We start from the raw sequence: 20,319 nt of genomic DNA on the forward strand, positions 1-20,319 counted from the left end.
TAGAGTAGCTATGATTATATAGTATGAGCCTCCAGTACTCAGTCTTTCTCTCTCTCTCTCTCTCTCTCTCTCTCTCTCTTTTTGTTGTTGGTTGTGGGGCTTGAATTCTGTGCCTGAGCACTGTCCCTCAGCCCAAGGCAAGCACTCTATCACTTGAGCCATAGCACCACTTCTGGTTTTCTGCTGGTTAATTGGAGATAAAGAGTCTTACATACTTTCCTGTCCGGGTTGGCTTTGAACCCCGATCCTCAGCTCTCAACCTCCTGAGTAGCTACTATTATAGGTGTGAATCACTGATGTCCAGCCCAGTCTTATTTTTTTGTGGAGTAGAAAAACAGTAGGATATCAACTCACAGGACCTAGATATTCAAATACTTGAACCATGCTCCCAGCCCTTTTGCTTTAGTTTTTTCTTGAATAAGGTCTTGCTTTTTGTCCAGGTTGGCTTGTATTACAGTCCTCCTGTTTATGCTTCCAAATCACTGAGATAGGCATTCCTACATTCCTGGCTGTTCCTCTTTTTAGTCCTACAAGTTCTCCTGTCAATTCCTTACTACCTTGTGCCTGTTGTATACTTCATTGGGTCTCATTCTTTGGGCTTGCTGGATAGTCTGCTGTTTCTTCGGAGAAATTTTGTCTGTTCTTCCAGACCCCTGCATAGTGCTCATGCCTGCCTTCTAAGTGATGTGTATCCCAAATGCAAGTAGGTAAAAATGCCTAATTTTCTCCACTAGATGAGCCTATGTGACAACGTTTAACCTGCCTTATTTGCTAGTATATATCCAGCATCTAGGATAAAGCTTGGCTGGCAGTAGGTTCTTCATAAACATAAGTTGGCAAAAGCATGGGTCTCATTCCTTGCAGCACCTCAGATTCTGACCTTGAGGTCAGAAGGGCTGGGAAGTGATTTGGGCCAGACTTCCCTATAGAGGTTAGAAACCTGAGATGGAGAGATTCCGTTACATGGGATTTATAGAATGAAGACTCTGAGAAAACAATTGTAAAAAAATGAGAAGAGGCTAATGAGCAAGAGTTAGGGACTGTAGTAAAATCTACCCTTGACTAGAAACAAAGCCAAAGTGTTTGTGTGAGTGTGTGCCCACACACATGTGAAGCATGTGCATGTGTGAAGCAGAGGTATCTTCGATGTCTTCCAAGGTCTTCTCTGCAGAGAGCGTCTGACTTATGTAGAGGCTGTCAGCAGCAGCAAGCACTTAGAACAGTGGGGGCTTTGGGCATCCTATATCTATGGAGAATCTCAGCAAAGCACCAGCAGCAACCCTTGTCTGGTCAGCACCATATCCTGAAAGTCTGGCATGCAAATGACCAGAAACAGATCCTGTTAGAGACTTACTCAAGCTATTACTCTGTTCTTTCACATTTCAGAGGGAAAACACTGAGCTAGTTCCAAAGAAGTCTGGGTGGAGAGTAAGATTTGAATAGGGGCATTGTGACAGGTGGGCTGGGGGTCAGCATTTGTTCCTAGATGCAGAATGGGCAGCAAGGGGATGGGAGTTCCAAACACATTTTCAGTGTTATCATATCTTCCATAGTCTGAGAAATGCATTGATGTCAGAGTTATGAGGGAGTTCTCTACAACTCATTCTGGGCTAGAAACAGGAAGACTTGATCTTAGAGCATCGCAAAATTGATGTGCCTTCATTTGTGGAAGTAGGAGAACAGCTGAGGTAGTGATGTGCCCAGACTACAATAGCCACCATAGCACATCAAAGGTCTCTGTTTTCCTCTACAGGACAGACAACGCTGTGAAGAACCACTGGAACTCCACCATCAAAAGGAAAGTGGACACAGGTGGCTTCCTGAGTGAGTCCAAAGATTCCCAGCCCCCCTTGTACTTGCTGCTGGAGCTTGAGGACAAGGACAACTGCCAGAGCGCCCAGCCTCCAGAAGGCCAGGTGGAAGGCCAGATGGAAGGTCAGATGGAAGGCCAGGTAAGGCAGCTACCACAGCATCCCTCTATCTCATCAAATACCTTATCAAGGCTACTCACTAGTTTCTACCACAGGGTCTTTGTTTTCTAGGGATGTATGACATACTTATACATAATTAACTCATAATCTGCCTGCGGGAGAATAGCAGATCATTTTGATAGGGACATTGAGACGTGGGTTGAGGAGGACAACTTCTGCCTCCTGTTATTTTCAGTAGAGATTTTACCTGTTGCTCTTCCCATTCCTAAAATTGAAAGAATGTTTGCCATTAAAAACAAGCAAAAGAAAAAGTGTTGGATGCTCACGAGACAGAATTTTGGCTCTGTGCCAGCCCAGCAAACAAATCTATGCCCATACTCTTATCTCCAAATTACCTTTATAAAACAGGAAGTTCCAGTAGGTCACACCTATAATCCTAGCTACTCAAGAATCTGAGATCTAAGGATCACAATTTGGAGCCAACCTGGGAAGGAAAGTCCAGAAGACTCCCAGTTAACCACCAAAAAAAGCCAAAACTGGAGCTGGGCTCAACTGGTAGAGTGCTAGCCTTGAACACAGAGAAGCTCACAGACAGTGCTCAGGCCCTAAGTTCAATCTCTGAAGCAGAACTAGAGGCATGGCTCAAGTGGTATAATGTCAGCTAAGCAAGTATCAGGCCCTGAGTGTAAACCCTAGTACTGCCCCACCCCCAAAAAAAAGATTAATTGGAATGTAATATGCATACAGTAAACTTCGTGTTCATTTAGTGCTCAGCTCTGTGTATAGTTGTTTTAGCCATCACTATCAAGATGTAGAATGTTGACCCTGAATTGTCTATTATGCTATTTTTGTTTCTCCCCTCTTTGCTGTTCTTAGCTCCCTGATTTTTTTCCTGTTTTATCTTTCTTCAAAAAGTCATGCAAATGAAATCATACAATATTATACTACAATTAAGAAAAAGAAGCCAGGGCTGGGCCTATGGCTTAGTGGTAGAGTGCTTGCCTAGCATGCATAAGCCCCTGGGTTTAATTCCTCAGAGCCAGGTAAATAAATTAAAAGATAAATAGAAGTCACATATTTTTTTAAAATAAAACTAGCCATAAGTAGTGTATGCCTGTAATCCTAGCTACTCAGAAAGCTGAGATCTAAGAATCACAGTTCAAAGACAGCCAAGGTAAGAAAGTCTATGAGACTCTTAATTAACCACCAAAAAAGCCAGATGTGAAGCTTTGGCTCAAAGTGGTAAAGTGCCTTGAGCACAAAAGCTGAGGGACAGCACCAAGGAAAGAAAGAAAACCAGCAGGGGCTGGGAAGGTGGCTCAGTGGTAGAGCGCTTGCCTTGCATGCTCGAGGCCCTGGGTTCGATTCCTCAGCACCACATAAGCAAAAAGAAAAAAGCCGGAAGTGGCGCTGTGGCTCAAGTGGTAGTGCGCTAGCCTTATGCTGAAGAGCTGAGGGACAGCGCCCAGGCCCCGAGTTCAGGCCCCACGACCGGACCCAAAAAAAAAAAAAAAAAACCAGTATATGCACACGTTAACTTCCCCATTCCACTCCTAAAACAAGCATTTAAAATATATCTCAGATGATTGACTTATTTTAAAAAATTGAAGTGGTAAGCAAAAATGGCAGATTATGAAGTTCTGATTGTGCTAAGCCCAAGATCGACAATAGACATATTGCAAATACCTCCAGCCTTTTTTTTTTTTGGGGGGGGGGGGGGGTCCGGTCATGGGGCCTGAACTCTGGGCCTGGGCGCTATCCCTCAGCTCTTCAGCTCAAGGCTAGCACTCTACCACTTGAGCCACAGCGACACTTCCGGCTTTTTTCTTTTTGCTTATGTGGTGCTGAGGAATCGAACCCAGAGCCTCAGGCATGCAAGGCAAGTGCTCTACCACTGAGCCACCTTCCCAGCCCCAGCCTTTTCTTTTTTTCCATCTTTGTTAGCATGTTAATGGTAAAGTCTATATTATATGTATAAGGGAAAACAAGGCTTGTCTTTTTGAGTCTGGCTTATTTCACTTAAAAGATGACCACCAGTTCTATTCGTTTTCCTGCAAATATACAATTTTGTTCTTTGTGGCAGCACAACACCCTACTCTGTATATATTTTCCAGTCTTTAGTAAATTTTTTTTTTTTTTTTTTTTGGGTCCGGTCGTGGGGCCTGAACTCTGGGCCTGGACACTGTCCCTCAGCTCTTCAGCTCAAGGCTAGCGCTCTACCACTTGAGCCACAGCGCCACTTCAGGCTTTTTTCTTTTTGCTTATGTGGTGCTGAGGAATTGAACCCAGGGCCTCTGGCATGCAAGGCAAGTGCTCTACCACTGAGCTATCTTCCCAGCCCTCTTTAGTAATTTAGAACAGCTTAGTTTTCCAGGTGTTTCCGGCCCCCCGTGCCCCCCTTCCCCCCCCAGTCTAGGAATTAACCTCAGCCCTGGGTGCTATTCTCTTGAGCTTTTTTTGCTGAAGGCTAGTGCTTTATTACTTGAGCCACAGCTCTACTTCTGGCTTTTCGGTATTTATTGGAGATGAAAGTCTCATGAACTTTTCTTCCCAGGCTGGCTTCATCAAACCATGATCCTTAAATCTGTTTCTTGAGTAGCTATTGTTAGAAATGGCTTGGGATAATGGGTATTGTCACATACTAATGTAATAAGGACACCAACTCAAAAGAAACTCAGCAAGGCAAAATTTACTTTTGTTTGTCACATACTAATGTAATAAGGACACCAACTCAAAAGAAACTCAGCAAGGCAAAATTTACTTTTGTAGAAGGGTGGGGTGTGCCATCAACCAAAATTCTTTTTTATCCCTAACCTAGCAGGCCCTGCCCCTCTGCTGGCAATTGGCTAAACTCAGATTCACAGTCTGCAAAAGGATATGGTGTAATTAATAGGATTTAACTAAAATTCAAGGAGCATCTAACAAGATGTCTTAATTAAACTGTAGCAGGAAAAGGATGTGATGTAACAAGTGCAATTAACCAAGGACCAAGCCAACCGGTCAAAGCAGGAACTTTTCAGAAAAACAATTCTTACAAGATTAGCATAAAAGTAACAAACTACTTTGATAGAAAAGACTATTTTTTCACACTAGGATTACAGGCATGAGTCACCAGTGCTGCCAAGCCCAGCAAGAGCTATTTAGTTTTTAGTAGTAGTGGTTGTGGTGGTGGTGGTCATTTGGGACAAGGTCTTACTAGAATTTCTCAGGCTAGCCTTAACCTCCTGCTCCAAATGGGATTACAGATTTTTTTTTTTTAATTTCCTTTTCACTGATTAGAGTGAGTTCTTTGTACTACTTCTCCATGCCCTACTGGAGGACAGCATAGTGCTTTTGCCTATTTCTTAATTTCCCATCTTGAGGGAGTTTCACAATTCTCTAATGTAAATGTGCCTTTGGGCAAAATGAAATGGAGGCGACCCTTCAAGATGAAAGTATAATGTTGCCTTCCTTAAGTCTTATCCTCCTGCTGTGTGCTTTCACCCTGAGACTTCTGGAGAGGGGAAAAAAATACCCTTTCTACAAAGCAGAGTGGATCAGCACACTGCAGTCTTTCAGCACAGGGTGGAATTCACAGATATTCCTTAGCATCTGAAAACCCACTTTGCTCAGAGTTGGCTATTGACTTGGCCTTTGTCCCCAGCCATTGTACTGTCTGCAGTGTACTGCCTTATTGGACTGAGGCTGAACCCCACACAAGGGCACTGGGCATTCATAAGGCCTTTAGTCCACCATGTGTTTTCAGTCTTACCCACCCATTCATCTCCAGTTATTTCAGTTATTTATTTTTCATTTAGCAGATTCCTTACTGATGAGTATAAAGGTTATTTCTCATTTATTATTTGAAATCAAACTTGGTTATTTTTGTGGCTTTTATCACTACTGTTTTGCTCTATTTCAAGAAATTTCTAAACTTGGACAGAGAATTTAAAAGAAAGAATAGATACATTTTGGCCCATTGCCTGGTATAGGACTACAACCACGCCCAATTTTCCCCACACACTGGTGAATTTTCCTGGGCTTCAAAAGCCACTGGTGGCTCACACCTGTACTCCTAGCTATTCAAGAGGCTGAGAGCCCAGCTCTGATAATTCACGCCTGTAATCCTAGCTACTCAGGAGGCTGAGATCTGAGGATCACGGTTCAAAGTCACTCTGGGCCGAAAAGTCTGTGAGACTCTTATCACCAATAAGCCACTAGAAAACCAGAACTGGCACTGTGGCTTAAGTGGTAGAGCACTTGCCTTGAGCTGAAGAGCACAGGGACAGCGCCCAGGCCCAGAATTCAAGGCCCATGACTGACCAAAAAAAAAAAAAAGAGGCTTAGATCTGACGATTGAGGTTTGAAGCCAGCCTAGGCAGGAATGTCTGTGAGACCCTTATCACCAATTAACCCCCCCTTTCCCCCTATCCCTCCCCCCAAAAAAAGCTGGAAGTGGAGCCTCAAATGGCAGAGCCCTAGCCTTGAGCAAAAAAACTCAGGGACAGTACCCAGGTCCTAAGTTCAAGCTCTAGTACCAGCACACACAAGATAATGAATTTTTTAATTGTTACTATAAAGAGATTACAGTTACATAACTCAGGTACTCAGGTAATGAGTACATCTCTTTTTGGATAGTGTCACTCCTTCCTTCATTTTCTCTCAGTTTTTCCTTTTGGTCCTCCCCCCCCCCCCCCCCCCCCCACACACACACACACACAAGTTGTATAGTTTTTCAACATAGTGTCTAGCATTGGTTATCATTTGGGTTTTTTTTGGGGGGGGGGGGGTTGGGTCTGGTCGTGGGGCCTGAACTCTGGGTTGGGTGCTGTCCCTCAGCTCTTCAGCTCAAGGCTAGCACTCTACCACTTGAGCCACAGCGCCACTTCCAGCTTTTTTCTTTTTGCTTATGTGGTGCTGAAGAATTGAACCCAGGGCCTCAGGCATGCAAGGCAAGCGCTCTACCACTGAGCCACCTTCCCAGCCCTTGGGTATAGTTTTAAAACAAAGAAAACAACAGGATGTATTTGCCAAAATTTATTGCTAAGGTTCTTAATTTGAAATGGGTTATATGTTATAGTCCCTTTTTTCTGCCTCTCAGATCTTTCCTCCTTTTTTGAACTTGTATCTTCTTTAACCATTTTCCTATTGTCACTTGTTACCATTTCCATCAGTTCTGCAATGAATGTCAGATTCTTCTCAGATTAGCATGTTGTGTGGTTAATTTTATGGATGTGGAGTGGTTGAGTCATGCTGTGTGGACAAATGAAATATTCAAAGCATGGTGAAATCAACACCTGGCTGACTTTCTAGTTTTTAACATTAGCTCAGAGGTTTTTTTTTTTTTATGTCTTAAACCATTAGAGATTCTATTACTACATTTTTACTTGTTGAATTCTTTTAGCATGGATTTCCTAAGAATAAGGGCATTTAGTTTATATACCTATATCGCTATGGTACAGCTATGTCCAATTCAGGGACTTGAACAGTGATTCTTAGAAACAGATCATCTTGTTTCATGCTCCATTTTTCCTCATGATCTATCAAGAATCAAGCTCCCCTATTTGATTGTTTTGTTTTGTTTTTGGGTCCGGTTGTGGGCCTAAACTCTGGGCCTGGGCGCTGTCCCTCAGCTCTTCAGCTCAAGGCTAGTGCTCTACCACTTGAGCCACAGCGCCACTTCGGGCTTTTTTTTTTCTGCTTATGTGGTGCCAAGAAATCGAACCCAGGGCCTCATGCATGCAAGGCAAGCACTCTATCACTGAGCCACCTTCCCAGCCCCAACCTCCCCTATTTGAAAGCTGCTGAAATCCATTGCCCTTTCCATGCTGGTACCCTGTGTGGGTATAGGTATGGATATAGATGTGGGGTGGAGGGAGCAAAGGAAGGAGGGAGGAAAAGATCAGAGGTTGAGATCAGGGTCAGGAACTGTTGCTCAGCTTTCTTGTCCACCAGCACTCTACCACTTGAATCATATATTAAGCATCTACCTATTGTGTTATTTTATCTCTTGAAAGTTACATTTTTTGTAGGGTAGGTCGTGATGATTTTATAGAATCACCTCTCAGTTTGGGTTTGTCTGAGTGTCCTTACTTTTAACAATGATTAAGGTATGTTTTTTACCTGGAAATGATTGCCTAGCCTGTAATTCAGCAAAAATGTACACACAGTGTCCTTGTGTGTTAGCAGGGAAGTCTTGTGACCAGCTGGCCCTCAGAGCCCATTGAGATCAAGGAAGAGGAGGTCAGCGAGGAGGAGGCTGCCACCACTGCCCCTAGTTTGAAGCAGGAGCCTGTTCCTGCAGAGCTGGATGGAGCAAACACACCGGAACCCTTGGAAACGTTCCCCAAGTCTGAAGACCAGGAAGATTCCTCCACAGAAACAAGCCTGCCCTACAAGTGGGTGGTAGAGGCAGCAAACCTTCTCATCCCTGCTGTGGGTTCTAGTCTCTCTGAAGCCCTGGACTTGATCGAGTCGGTACGTTGGTTACAGCACTTCATAATGGGCACCCGAAGCCTTTGTTCCCTCCCCAACATGGAGTACTTGTCATCCACTTCTGTTTACTGACCAGTGTGTTACCTGGTCCTGAGCAGGGCCCACTGCATGCTGTTGGCCCTCAGAAGTCCCCAGTGTGAGCAGCAGGGGTGTGCAGAACAGTTCTGATCCATGAGTACAGCACAGGATGAGGTGGACAGCCTGGCATATGAGGGCACTGCACTGTTGTCAAGGGTGACAAGCTGTAATAACACTGCAGTATGTGATGCCACATGGTTAGATTTCCCTGGAGAGGGACCCAGGAAGTGACCGGTTGTGACTGGTTCTACAGTGACAAGTGTTTTGCTACTTAGGGTGAGTAGCCTGTGTACTGACCATTGCACACAGGGTAGATTGTGCCCCTTTGTCATGGGCACTCCATGGAGCTACCCCCTTAGTGTAAATGACATCCAGCTCCTTGCTGCACTAGCTTGGAGTCAGACCTCCCTGTCTGGCCCAGAGCTCAGACTCTTTTCATAATTACCTTCCATCCCTACCACTGAAGGTGGTTGCTTCATTAGCAGAAACTTGCTTTCTCCCCCATGGCATCTGCTCTAGGCAATCTTTTTTTTTTTTGTCGGTTATGAGGCCTGAACTCTGGGCCTAGGTGCTGTCTTTCAGCTTTTCAGCTCAAGGCTAGCACTCTACCACTTAAGCCACAGTGTTACTTCTGGCTTTTTTCTGCTTATGTGGTGCTGAGGAATTGAATCCAGGGCCTCATGCATGCAAGGCAAGCACTCTACCACTGAGCCACCTTCCCAGTCCCTGCTCTAGGCAATCTTTACAAGATGTGAGCTGTGGCCAGCTCTGGGCAGGCCTTAACAGTGCCCTGCTCCAGGGTCTGGCAAGTCCTGAGGACCAGTGTCACCAGTAGAATCCACTCATGGCCACACTTCCAAGACCAAAGTGGATCTCTGTTTTCAGCAGCCTTTGGGCTTGCACTGTGATTTTCTGCATAAAGTTGAATGACTCTCAGGTTTGTTCTTAGAAGCTCAGTGGAGGTTCCGTGGTTAAGAAGCTGGAAAAGGGCAGGGAAGGTGGCTCAGCGGTAGAGTGCTTTCCTCTCATGCATGAGGCCCTGGGTTCGATTCCTTAGTACCATATAAACAGAAAAAGCCGGAAGTGACACTGTGGCTCAATTGGTAGAGTGCTAGCCTTGAGCTGAAGCGCTCAGGGACAGCACCTAGGCTTAGAGTTCAAGCCCCATGACCAAAAAAAAAAAGGAAGCCGGAAAAGCCATACTGCCCAAGCAAGACTGGTATTAGAATGAGAAACAGCTTATAAAGTGTCCTCTGGAGGAGGCACCACATGGGCAAGCACCATTTCTTCCTCTGTGCTGTATCTTGACCTATTAGAAGCATAGGTGGGTGGGTAGGCCCAAAAACTGAGGGAGTTCCTAAGTGATTTACCCTGGGTGGGGGGACCATGTTTGACACTCGTATGTTTCCTTCAGTGTTTGAGCCTGAACTTTGAATATTTCTAACTTCCTTCTCTGGGTAGGACCCTGATGCTTGGTGTGATTTGAGTAAATTTGACCTTCCTGAAGAGCCCTCTGCAGAGGGCAGCATTAACAGCAGCCTGGAGCAGCCCGAAACGTCACAGCAGCAGCAGGTACTGCCGGTTCGGCAGCCCACCACACCAGGGCCCAGTGTGACTGAGTACCGCCTCGATGGCCACACCATCTCTGACTTAAGCCGTAGCAGTCGTGGTGAGCTGATCCCCATCTCCCCCAACACTGAGGTTGGGGGCTTGGGCATCGGCACACCACCCTCAGTGCTCAAGCGGCAGAAGAAGCGACGTGTGGCCCTGTCTCCGGTCACAGAGAACAGTGCCAGCCTGTCCTTCCTGGACTCCTGTAACAGTATCACCCCCAAGAGCACACCTGTCAAAACCCTGCCCTTCTCACCCTCCCAGGTATGTGAGCCTCCCACTGTTCATTGGGTTCTATTTAGACACCTAGTGCCCAGCACATACGCTATGGGCCTGTTCCTGCCTCCTTTAACTTACACTGTGACAGCAGAGTAAGAAGGCTCAGATAAGTGTGATAGATGGTGTGAGGGGAGAGGGTTATGATGCTGTGCATGCTACTAGCTGGGACTCAAGTAGGGGAGAAAAAGGCAACTTGCACTGAGCAAATGGTCCCTGGACAGTGAAGGGGGCAGAAGGCTTGGCTACATTTTTCTGAGAGAACTCTTTCCACAACCACTTGTTTAAAGATGGAGTTGGGACAGGCTTGCCTGCCCTTGAAGCAGTGGCCAGTGCTGGGAGAAGGCTTCTGATAACTGGCCAGAATGGAGTGCAGAAAGCTATGGGGAAAGCAGGCCCTGCATCATCCATAGCATCCTGGGCTCTGGGTCCAACGCTGGAGCTCTGTAGTACATGTGTAAGAGCTAGGCAGGCCCCAGGAGGAGCTCAGTCTTCCTGGAGAGCTACATGGAGCAGGCTCTCTTTTGCCTTGGGCAAAGATAGGGGAATTAGGAATACTGAGTAGGGGAGTGAAGTTTGGCAGAGTGGATGGGGGTGGGGCACATCTTTGAGATATGGATAATTTAGGGTCACGTACTGCCCTGAGTCTGTGTGAAGATTGCTGCAGCCTGGTCCTGCTGCTCCCGTGTCCACGTGGAGGCTTTGGTTCTTGTTGGGTTTGTTTTTCCTGTGTTTCTCCTGGCTAGGGCAGAAAACAAGCCTCAAGCTGGCATGTTGAAGATGAAGGTATCTGCGTGGAATGATTGAGATAGCTCGTGGGATATCTGAGAAGACTGTCAGTTTGCTAGGGCCACCACACCGGTACCAAGGTCTAGGTGACTTGGGCAACAGGAATGTATTCTCACAGCTCTAGAGATTAGAAGCCCTGAGATCAAGGTGTTAGTAGCCTGGAGTTCCACAGAAGCCTCTTTCCTGAGGCTTCACTTGGTCATTCTTTAAGTAACTTTGTCCTAATCTCTTACCTTTTGTAAGTACTTCCTGGTATAATCTCATAAGGACTTTAGTTAATGGAGTTTGGGCCCACCCTAATGATTTCATTTCCAAATGTCTACCTCTTAAATTTTTCCACACCTCCACCCTGAGATTGATGGGAGTTAGTACTTCAGTGCCTGAAACTGAGAAGGGCATTGCAGGTTCTGGGCTGCTGGTTAAAGAAGGAACTCAGCTCTCAGCTGCTCTCTTTGGTTCTGAATGGCGGGTGGGGGTGGCTGACCCATCTCAGAGGCCTGCCTTGGGTGATAGGCCTGAGGCAGTAAGCCTGAACCCTTGGGTACCTCGCCTTCCTTCCGAGCACTGTGTCTTACGTTTCCATAGGTCAGTTAAAAGGTGCTTTTATTTCATTTGATCAAGAGCTGTCTCAGTTTTTTGTTTTTGTTTTTTTGTTTTAACCACCCTGAGGCAAAAGCTAAGTGCTAGAATTGACAACCCTACTTTGGTGGGCTCCTGTCCATCTCTCTAGCTGTTTGTTCGTACCCCACACATCAGGAGAGACCTCAGCCTCACAGAACAAATGTATTGAGAGGGACACTTAAGGGTCTCTTCTACCCTTACGTAGGCTTCTTTGTCTCATGTTGCCTCTTTGTCTGGCAGTTTCTGAACTTCTGGAACAAACAGGACACCTTAGAACTGGAGAGCCCCTCGCTAACGTCCACTCCAGTGTGCAGCCAGAAGGTGGTGGTCACCACGCCCCTGCACCGGGACAAGACGCCTCTGCACCAGAAGCATGCTGCGTAAGTGCAGTGACCCCTGCTCTAGCCCCAGTGGGGAAGAGTTCTGGGGAAAACAACTGATGACGGGTTCAGGAGCACATTCTCCTTGCTATCCACCACAACTCTTCATTTCTGTCAGTATTCTACTACATTACCTTCTTTGTTTTCAGTTTTTAAGTTAATAGATTTATAATCTTAGGAACAGAGTACAGATTGTCACACAACAAAACCCCATAATCTTCCCCCTTTTTATAAATGCTTAGTGCCAGTCCATTCATTTTGAGCCGGAAGGTAGTTCTGGCCTATTGGCCCTTGGGTTTTGATCCTGCCTTGGGAGTTAGAGCACACAGATTCTCCTGTGGCCTGCTGGCAGCCTGCTTTTTGAAAGGTTTCAGTAATATGTTTGCATCCTTGTTTGGGTATGAGACTGAATTTCAGATAGTTGCTTCACTGCTCCTCTACTGGTTTTGCCGCAAGAGAAGCATTGCTGTTACTCCATGAGTATGATCTGTGTTCGGGAATTTATTTAGCCCCCTGCAATGAAGAATTAATGTATATATACAAAATTAAGAAAAGTGAAGGAAGTGGTGGATTGGGAGGGATAGGTGAGAATGAAAGAGGAGCCATTGATAAAGGTGCATTTTATGTATTCATCTACTGCTTTGTAAAATGGCAACTCCTTTGTATAACTAATTAAAGACAATAAAATGTTTAAAAAAAATAAAAATAAATTTAAAAAAGGAAACAAAAATAGTTAGGCTCCAGTGGCTCATTCCTATAATCCTAGCTACTCAGGAGGCTGAGATCTGGTTCGAACCAGCCTGGACAAGAAAGTCCTTGAGACTCTTATCTCCAATTAATCACAGAAAAAGCCTGAAGTGGAGCTGTGGCTCAAGTGGTAAGAGTGCTAGCCTTAAGCAAAAGAAGCTCAAAGACAGAGCCCAGGCCCTGAGTTCAAGCCCCAGGACCAGCAAAAAATATAATTCTGGCATCAGCTAGGACGCTGTTTGGAATGAATGGAGTGAAGAGCACAGAAGGACATAGTGGATGAGAGGAGCTTCAGTAATATCACAGAGCTCCAAAGTTCCCGCTGCTTCAGAAGAGCAGGCGAAAATAGATTTATTTTCTGGGTTGGTCAGTTTTCCTGAGTTCTTCTCAGCATTCAGGTGAGACTTCGCTTTCTGTGGTCTGGTCTTGTCCCACGGTTTCTTAACAACTAGAGCTAGATACAGAAATCTGGAGGGAAAATAGTTGTGATTCAAACAGTAGTCAAGGCTTTGTTTTCTCAGAAGCATTTATGTTGTGTACAATTCCCTTATCTATCCAGCAGCTTTCTTAACAAGAGGGTTTTTTTTTTTCATTTTTTTGTCTGTCTGGATCCTTGTAGATTTTTTTTTCCCTTTTAGTTATTTTTTCACATTTGTCAAGCTATTGCAGGTATGGTATTTCTATTAACTTTTTAACTCCTTTCTCCATCTTCATATTCCAGTTTACCCATTTTAAGTCCTTTTTTTGACCTCTGCAAAAAAAATCATGGGATTTTTTTTTTTTTTTTCCTTTCTGCCAATGCCTCTCTAGCCCTCTGTCTTCCAGGATTGTATTTTCCTTTTCCAAGAAATCTTCCGTGTTCCTTTTCATGACATGTTCCTGAGGTTTGTTTTCAGTGCAGGATATGGAGCCTTGGACCTCATACACACTAGGCAAGTGCTGTACCATTGAGCCACAGCCAGCCTCTTCCTGATTTTGTGATGTTATAGATAAAAGGCTCTGGAGTTTCCTCTTGTCCCCATCCCCTACCCCCAGATGCTTAATGGAGGTTCATATTCTCCCTTTGAACTGTGTGTAGTCTGAACTGAGGTGTTTACATTTACTTGTGTTTTTCTTTGCTGTTTCTGCCCAAGGGGAGGGAGGATCCCTATGGGAGATAACAAGGATTGGGAGATTATAATCTGTGGATTACTACTTGGTCGCCAAGAAGTAAAATAGTCTGCATTTGTTCCACCTTTTTTATCTCCCCACGGAGATATCTGGACTGCTAGGTATCTGGGACTTTGTCTCCACTCCCAGTGACCCTTTCTAGTGCTTTGTCCCTTCACTGTTCTAGTGATGCCTTGAAAGTCAGCTGAGAAGCATTTCTAGGTGACCATGCCCAATTAGACCCTTACAGGGGTCATGCTTAGGGATCTGACCTCGGTTAGTAGAGCTAGGGTTTGCCATAACCCTAAATCCTAATGCTCTGGTACACTGTTCCTGCCTCTTCCTGCTTCTGAGTCAGCTTTTCCAGTGCAGGCTAAATGCTGGTGAAGGTTTATATCTGCTTTAGAAGAGGCTCTGGTTCTGCTTTTGAGCCATGCTGCTTCCATGTTTCACATCGCTAAACATTCCTTCTGCCTTTCTGCCTATACTGGGGTGATTTGAGGAGACTTACTTGGGAGATCTTCCTGGATCTCCCCTGCCCCATACTGGCTTCTGGAAGATGTCTTTGCTTCTGGAAGATGTCTTGTTGAGTCTGACCATGACTGAGCAGCATTCTCTTTCACCATGGATGGGTGGGCTCCTCTTAAACCCTTTCTTGTCCTTTCTGTTACTGAGGATGGCCCTTTCTGTGCCCATGATCTGTATCTGGGAACAAGGCAGAGTTGTGGGCTGTTTCATTAGTGCAATGGGAAGAGTTCTCATGTGTGATGCTTTCTAACACTGGGCCTGGAGTTGGGAAAGGAAAGCGGGGAGTCTGCCCTCTCCTGTTGGTGAGCCACTTCCTTCGGTGCCTGGCAGGTTTGTAACCCCAGATCAGAAGTACTCCATGGACAACACTCCCCACACGCCAACCCCGTTCAAGAATGCCCTGGAGAAGTACGGACCACTGAAACCTCTGGTATGTGACTCAGTCACTATGTAGGTCGCTGTAGCAGGCTCATCCCACATTGGTGTTTTTCAGAGCCTTTCCTCTGGATTTCTCTCTCAGGAGAACATGCAGACATCTCATTTTAATAAGTGGGCACCTCAAGACTGGTACTTGCTACCACCTAATTGACATTTAAGTGTGACAGGCAGGCACTGGCTGGTGGTGGAAACAGTGGTATTCTGGAGCAGCAGCATGTAGGATGTTGGAAGCAGACATTAAACACATGACACAATACTCAGCTGAGAGGGAAATGGAGGGTGCTGGGAAAGGGCTGCTGGCTGTCTCAGTCCTTTGGTGGCTCCTCACACCAGAGCCTTTTGACCAACTCCAAACTCTTAGAGAACGCAGGGAAGCCACTTGGGGTCTGCAGTGCCCGGTGAGGACACCCTGGGGCATCTTGCTCTGGCAACACACTTCCTCCTAGATGATGGGATGACTGTGCTTGCCTGTTGTCTCTGACACAGGCAGAACTGGGGTGTAGGTGGAAGAGGAGAACAGCAGGGCTGCAGAGCGAGTTTCAGTTGACTGCACAAGCCTCCGTGGTGCCTCCTATCTCTGCTGTGTGCAGTAGAGGGGTGGACTGGGTTTCTGGTACCACAGGAGTGGACTCAGTTCAGAAGGGTTTTAGGGACTGCTGTGGGTGACCAAAAACTAGTTAGTGCAGGCGGCTCTTTCTTGTCAGAACAGAGGCCTTCATGCTATCCAAACTTGGGCAACTGAATGTAAAGTTACACAGCCTTTTTGGATGACACTTGAGATGTCACTTTGCCCTAAATATTTCACTCAGGAGCCTCCTACCTCCCCTGCTCTCCGCTTTCTGTGGCTACAGAGGTAACTTGGAATTCCCAGATCTCGTCAGGGCAAGTGAACCCCTGCGTGTCCCTGTTAGGTGGAACTGAGGGAGCCTGAGCTTTCAGCAGCTCCAAGTTTTTTGTTTTTATTTATTTATTGTTTGAAACTTCCTCTGAAGTCTCATGTCCTTGAACTTGCTATGTAGCCCAAGCTGGCCTTGAACTTAGGATCCTTTGGCCTCAGCGTCCCAAGTGCTTGGATTTCAGCTACCCTTTTTTGAGATAGAATCTTAAACTACTGGGCTCAAGTATTTCTTTTGCCATAGCCCCTCTCTCACCCCACTCCCATACATAGATGGAATTTCAGGGCACAGAGGGCTTGAGAATTTAGATTGCCAGGACAGCTGTGGCCTTGGGTAGGCTCTTGGTTTCTGAGCCTGAATTTCTACTCTGCAAAACCAACAGTTATTGCATAGAGCTGTGTGGGGTTACTGTGTGTAGGGGTCTGCTGACCAGGCAGATCCTTGTGATCAAGTCTACTTGTCCAGAGCTGGACAGTTAATTTTGTGAATGATGCACTAGAGGTCAGCAACTGGCACATGCCTTCCCCCTGGCTTGCCCAGTATTGCCCAACAGTGACTAGTCTGCCCTGAGTCCTACACCTACCCAGCTTCACATGCACTGCCCATAGCCCCAGACCCCACACCTGGAGGAGGACTTGAAGGAGGTGCTGCGCTCTGAGGCTGGCATGGAACTCATCCTGGAAGACAATGTTGTGAGACCTGAGAAGCAGAAGAAGAAGCCCGGGGTAAGACTGCAGAGCTGGGGAGCCCCTATTGCTAGTCAGGTCAGTTCAGAGGGGAGACATTGGAGCCATGGGGAGAGGCATGGCCTGGGGAAAGGAGATAAAAGTGAGGTGCCTTATTGACAAAACTGACAGTCAGGCCCTGGTGTCTTACCTAGACCTCTCTTCTTCCCCCTTGGATAGTTCACTTAGGTATCCAGCATTGTGATTAGGCCTTTAGAGTGGCCCCTAGGCTGGGTATAGCCAGTGCAACCATGATTAGGACCCAGACAGTCCCTCTTAGAGTTAAGCAGGTAGAGACAGACATATATGATAGACATCTTTGACCATCTGAGTCACATGGGATGAAAGTTGGTGAAAGGGCTTTCTTTACCTGGAGGAAGAGCTAGCCATGTGAGTGGGTGCAGGCTGGATGCTTAGACTGTGGGAATGGACTTAGGTGGGAAAACTCATTCACCTGAGGTAAAGTTGATAAGGACATTGGGATTAGAGGGGCAGGAAGGGACTGGCACAGATGCCAGACTTCAGAGTTTGCTTTATCTCTCCCAGTCTGGGTGGGCTCCTCATTGGCTCCCTGAGTGTTACAGATGTCACTAGGATGATTATCTGCAGGCATCTCAAGGGGTATGTTTGTGATAGAGGCTTTTCAGGGGTGAAGAGCGGTTTTCTTGGTGAGTGGACATTTGTGTTGGGTCCTGCTTGCTGCTGCAGTTGGACAGAGCAGGAGTCTGTCAATAGCAGAGTTTAAGGGAGCTGAAGTACCCTGAGTCCCCCTGACCCAAGAACAGTCTCGAGCTAGGCTGTTAAGTTTCCACTGCTGCAGGGCCTGGTTCTGAGATCATCTGCAAGCATGATCATTGGACACTGACCACAGGAATCCCCAGTGCCCTGTAAACAGCCTCCTTCTTCCTCAACTCCCAGGTACGGCGGAGCCCCATCAAGAAAGTCCGGAAGTCTCTAGCTCTTGACATTATGGATGAAGATGGGAAGCTGATGTCCACACTGCCCAAGACACTGTCCATGGTAAGGGGCCAACTGTGACCACCCTGCCCCAGGACTGCTGAGCCATCTTCTGCCCTGGGGAGCATGGCTCCCTGAGCTATCTAGTTGTAGAGAGGATTCTGGTTCTCCAGCTGCTCTTCAGAAAGTCTGGGTCCCTACCCCAAGTTTCATTCCTCAGTTCTGCTGTATTTCTTTCGGCAGTTGTATTGCTCTAACCATGGTTTAGAGACTCAGGTGATGAGCCTCCAGACATAGCTTGGTGGTTGGGTACCATCAGATCCACAAGTGTTTGCAGTGTGGGCAGGAGGGCACTGCCTTCACAGAGTAAGGGTACCAAATTCCGAGCTGTGCGGCTTCTAGGTGCTGAGCATGGCTGTCCTGGTGCTGCTCAGTAGGGAGAAGTGAGGAATGATGGGGTCATGAACAGGGGTGTGGATTGCATGATCAAATTTTGAAAGTAAGACCTGTGTCCTCAAGCTCCTTGGATAGAAACCTCTGTGTCTAGTGACCTGACTTGTTCCCCCCCCTTTTTTTTTTGAGTATTGAAAATGGAATCTAGGTGTCATACATGGCTACACATACACTCTGCCACTGAGGTGAACATGTGAAGTAATGATCAGAAAGCAAAAAAGTGGTGAAGAGGATCCTAAACTGGATTTGAATCTGACATCACCACTTGCTGCCTAGAATCTTAGATCCAAGTTTGTTGGCTGTAAAAGGTCACTGAGCATAAGATGGTATAGGCTTGTAATTATTCCAGCTACTTCCTTCCAGAGAGAAGGAGGGTCTTGATCTAAGGCTCGCTCTGGGCAAAAACAAAAGGACTCAGTATGGCTTGAGTGGTAGAGTTGGTCCCTAGCAACTGTGAGTCCCTAAATTCAATCTCCAGTATCCCCAAAAGGGGAGAAGGAAAGTCACCAGTGTCAGCAATGGAGGCTGGACAGGTGTGAGCTGTGACTCCTCAGGATTTTGGGTCCATACTACATCCCTTTTCGTGTATGTGGATGCTTCTAGGATGGACTGAGCTAAGGAGCACCCTGACTCTGGACTACATGTGAAAGGAGTGGACACTGCTAAGTGTGTACTAGGAGGTGCTGGGCTCCAACTCTTAAAAAATATTTACTTAATTCTTTAAGAAATAAAGTGATCTTGTTTAAAATCCTTTAGCATTCTGCCCAAACTTCAATAGCCAAGAGGTAGTACTGAGAAGTGTTTTGTTGTTCCCTCCCTACCTCCCTTCTGTACTTCTCTCTGTACTTCCCTCTTTTTTCCTTTTCCCTCTCTCCTTTCCTCTCCCTCTTAAAATGTTGACTGACTTGATTGTGATTTTGATTTTAGCCAGCAAATGTCCCATCTAGCTCTTCCAGCCTTACTCTGCCAGGTATCAAAGAGGACAACAGCCTGCTGAATCAGGGCTTCCTTCAGGCCAAGCCTGAGGTGACACTAGTCCAGAAGAACCGGAGCCACTTGCCAATCCCTGCCCCTGTGAGTACTTTCTTAGAGTTCTGCTTTGTTGTCCATTTCACCCCAGGCCTTGGCACAGGCTTTTCTGTTGCCTTCTTGCGACTGTGTTTGTGTGATTAACTTTCCTATGATCTCAGTTCAAAAGCCACTAGGGAGGCCTTCCCTGACCTCACTCTGGAGAGATGCCCCAACCCTGGTTCCCTGGCTGGGTCTCAGTTGTTACTAAATCATTGTCTTTGGTTTGTGTGTCTGTGTGAATGTTTGCTTTGGTGCTTTCTCAAGGGTGAGGGCAAGGGCTGGCCTAGGCCATTCCCATCTCAGCATGCTCACAGGTGCCACCTGGGGGCACAGTACATCTCCTGGCCCAGCCTCCTGTTTCACAGTTGAGGCTCAAGAAGGGAACACAGATGGCTTCCAGCTGGGGTGTATCAGAGAAGTGGCCCCTATTCTTCTCTCCCACCGGGGTTTATTGGGAGCATACAATCCCTCTTAGATAGTCACCTTCTTGCCTCCCCCCAGATGACCAGTGCCTGGAAGATGGTGGCCTGCGGAGGGACCAAGGACCAGCTCTTCATGCAGGAGAAGGCCCGGCAGCTCCTGGGCCGCCTGAAGCCCAGTCACACATCTCGGACCCTCATCTTGTCCTGAGGGGCTCGGAGGGGAAGAGCCCATGTCTCATGTTTACAGGGGCAGGGGTAGGAGCGGAAAAGGGCCTGAGCTAAGAATCTCTCAGGTGACCCCTTGTAGGAGTGTTCTGTTGCCAGCCCCTCCTCAGACTGCTCAGGTGGTGGCGGAAATGCCACACACTGACCTTTCACCAATTCTAGTTACAGGCAGCTCTGGTGCTAACAACCCAGTCCCACTCCTGGGCTTGCCTGCCCCCCTCCCCTTGCCATAGGAGCCTTGTTAACATTTCCCAAGTTTGGATCAAGCCTAGCCTCATGACAGACCCTGCTTGAGACAGGGGACGTGGCCAGGATACATCTTCCCTCAAGCCCTGTTGTGTTCATTCTCTTGAAAGAATAAAGTTGCCTTTTTTTGTGTGTATGCAGCTCCAGACTCTACCTTTTGTTTTTTTCTTTTTCTTTTTTTTTTGTGCCAGTCCTGAGGTTTGAACTCAGTCTGGACTCTGTCCCTGAGCCTCTTTGTGCTGAAGGCTAGCATTCTACCACTTGAGCCACAGTGCAACTTCCAGCTTTTTCTGAATAGTATA

General features: G+C 46.6%; 1 protein-coding gene across 3 annotated transcripts in view; it reads left to right on the forward strand.

Moving 5' to 3' along the window:
• The window catches only part of Mybl2 (MYB proto-oncogene like 2), a 34,418-nt gene extending 14,338 nt beyond the window's left edge, over positions 1–20,080 (forward strand). The window contains exons 6-15 of one of the 3 annotated variants that reach the window (XM_042694779.1): positions 1,754–1,935; positions 2,124–2,125; positions 8,097–8,387; positions 9,945–10,358; positions 12,021–12,160; positions 14,915–15,014; positions 16,527–16,643; positions 17,562–17,663; positions 18,981–19,127; positions 19,626–20,080. In XM_042694779.1, the coding sequence (XP_042550713.1) occupies positions 1,754–1,935; positions 2,124–2,125; positions 8,097–8,387; positions 9,945–10,358; positions 12,021–12,160; positions 14,915–15,014; positions 16,527–16,643; positions 17,562–17,663; positions 18,981–19,127; positions 19,626–19,754 (1,624 nt within the window). In that variant the 3' untranslated portion in view covers positions 19,755–20,080. Of the gene's footprint in view, positions 1–1,753; positions 1,953–2,123; positions 2,126–8,096; positions 8,388–9,944; positions 10,359–12,020; positions 12,161–14,914; positions 15,015–16,526; positions 16,644–17,561; positions 17,664–18,980; positions 19,128–19,625 lie in introns of all 3 variants that reach the window. The other 2 variants (XM_042694777.1, XM_042694778.1) reach the window with 2 other exon arrangements.
• Positions 20,081–20,319: the final 239 nt, after the last annotated feature.

This window comes from Dipodomys spectabilis, unplaced genomic scaffold, assembly GCF_019054845.1.
Source record: "Dipodomys spectabilis isolate Male_0828 unplaced genomic scaffold, ASM1905484v1 ptg000175l, whole genome shotgun sequence".
In the NCBI taxonomy this organism is placed as follows: Eukaryota; Metazoa; Chordata; class Mammalia; order Rodentia; family Heteromyidae; genus Dipodomys; species Dipodomys spectabilis.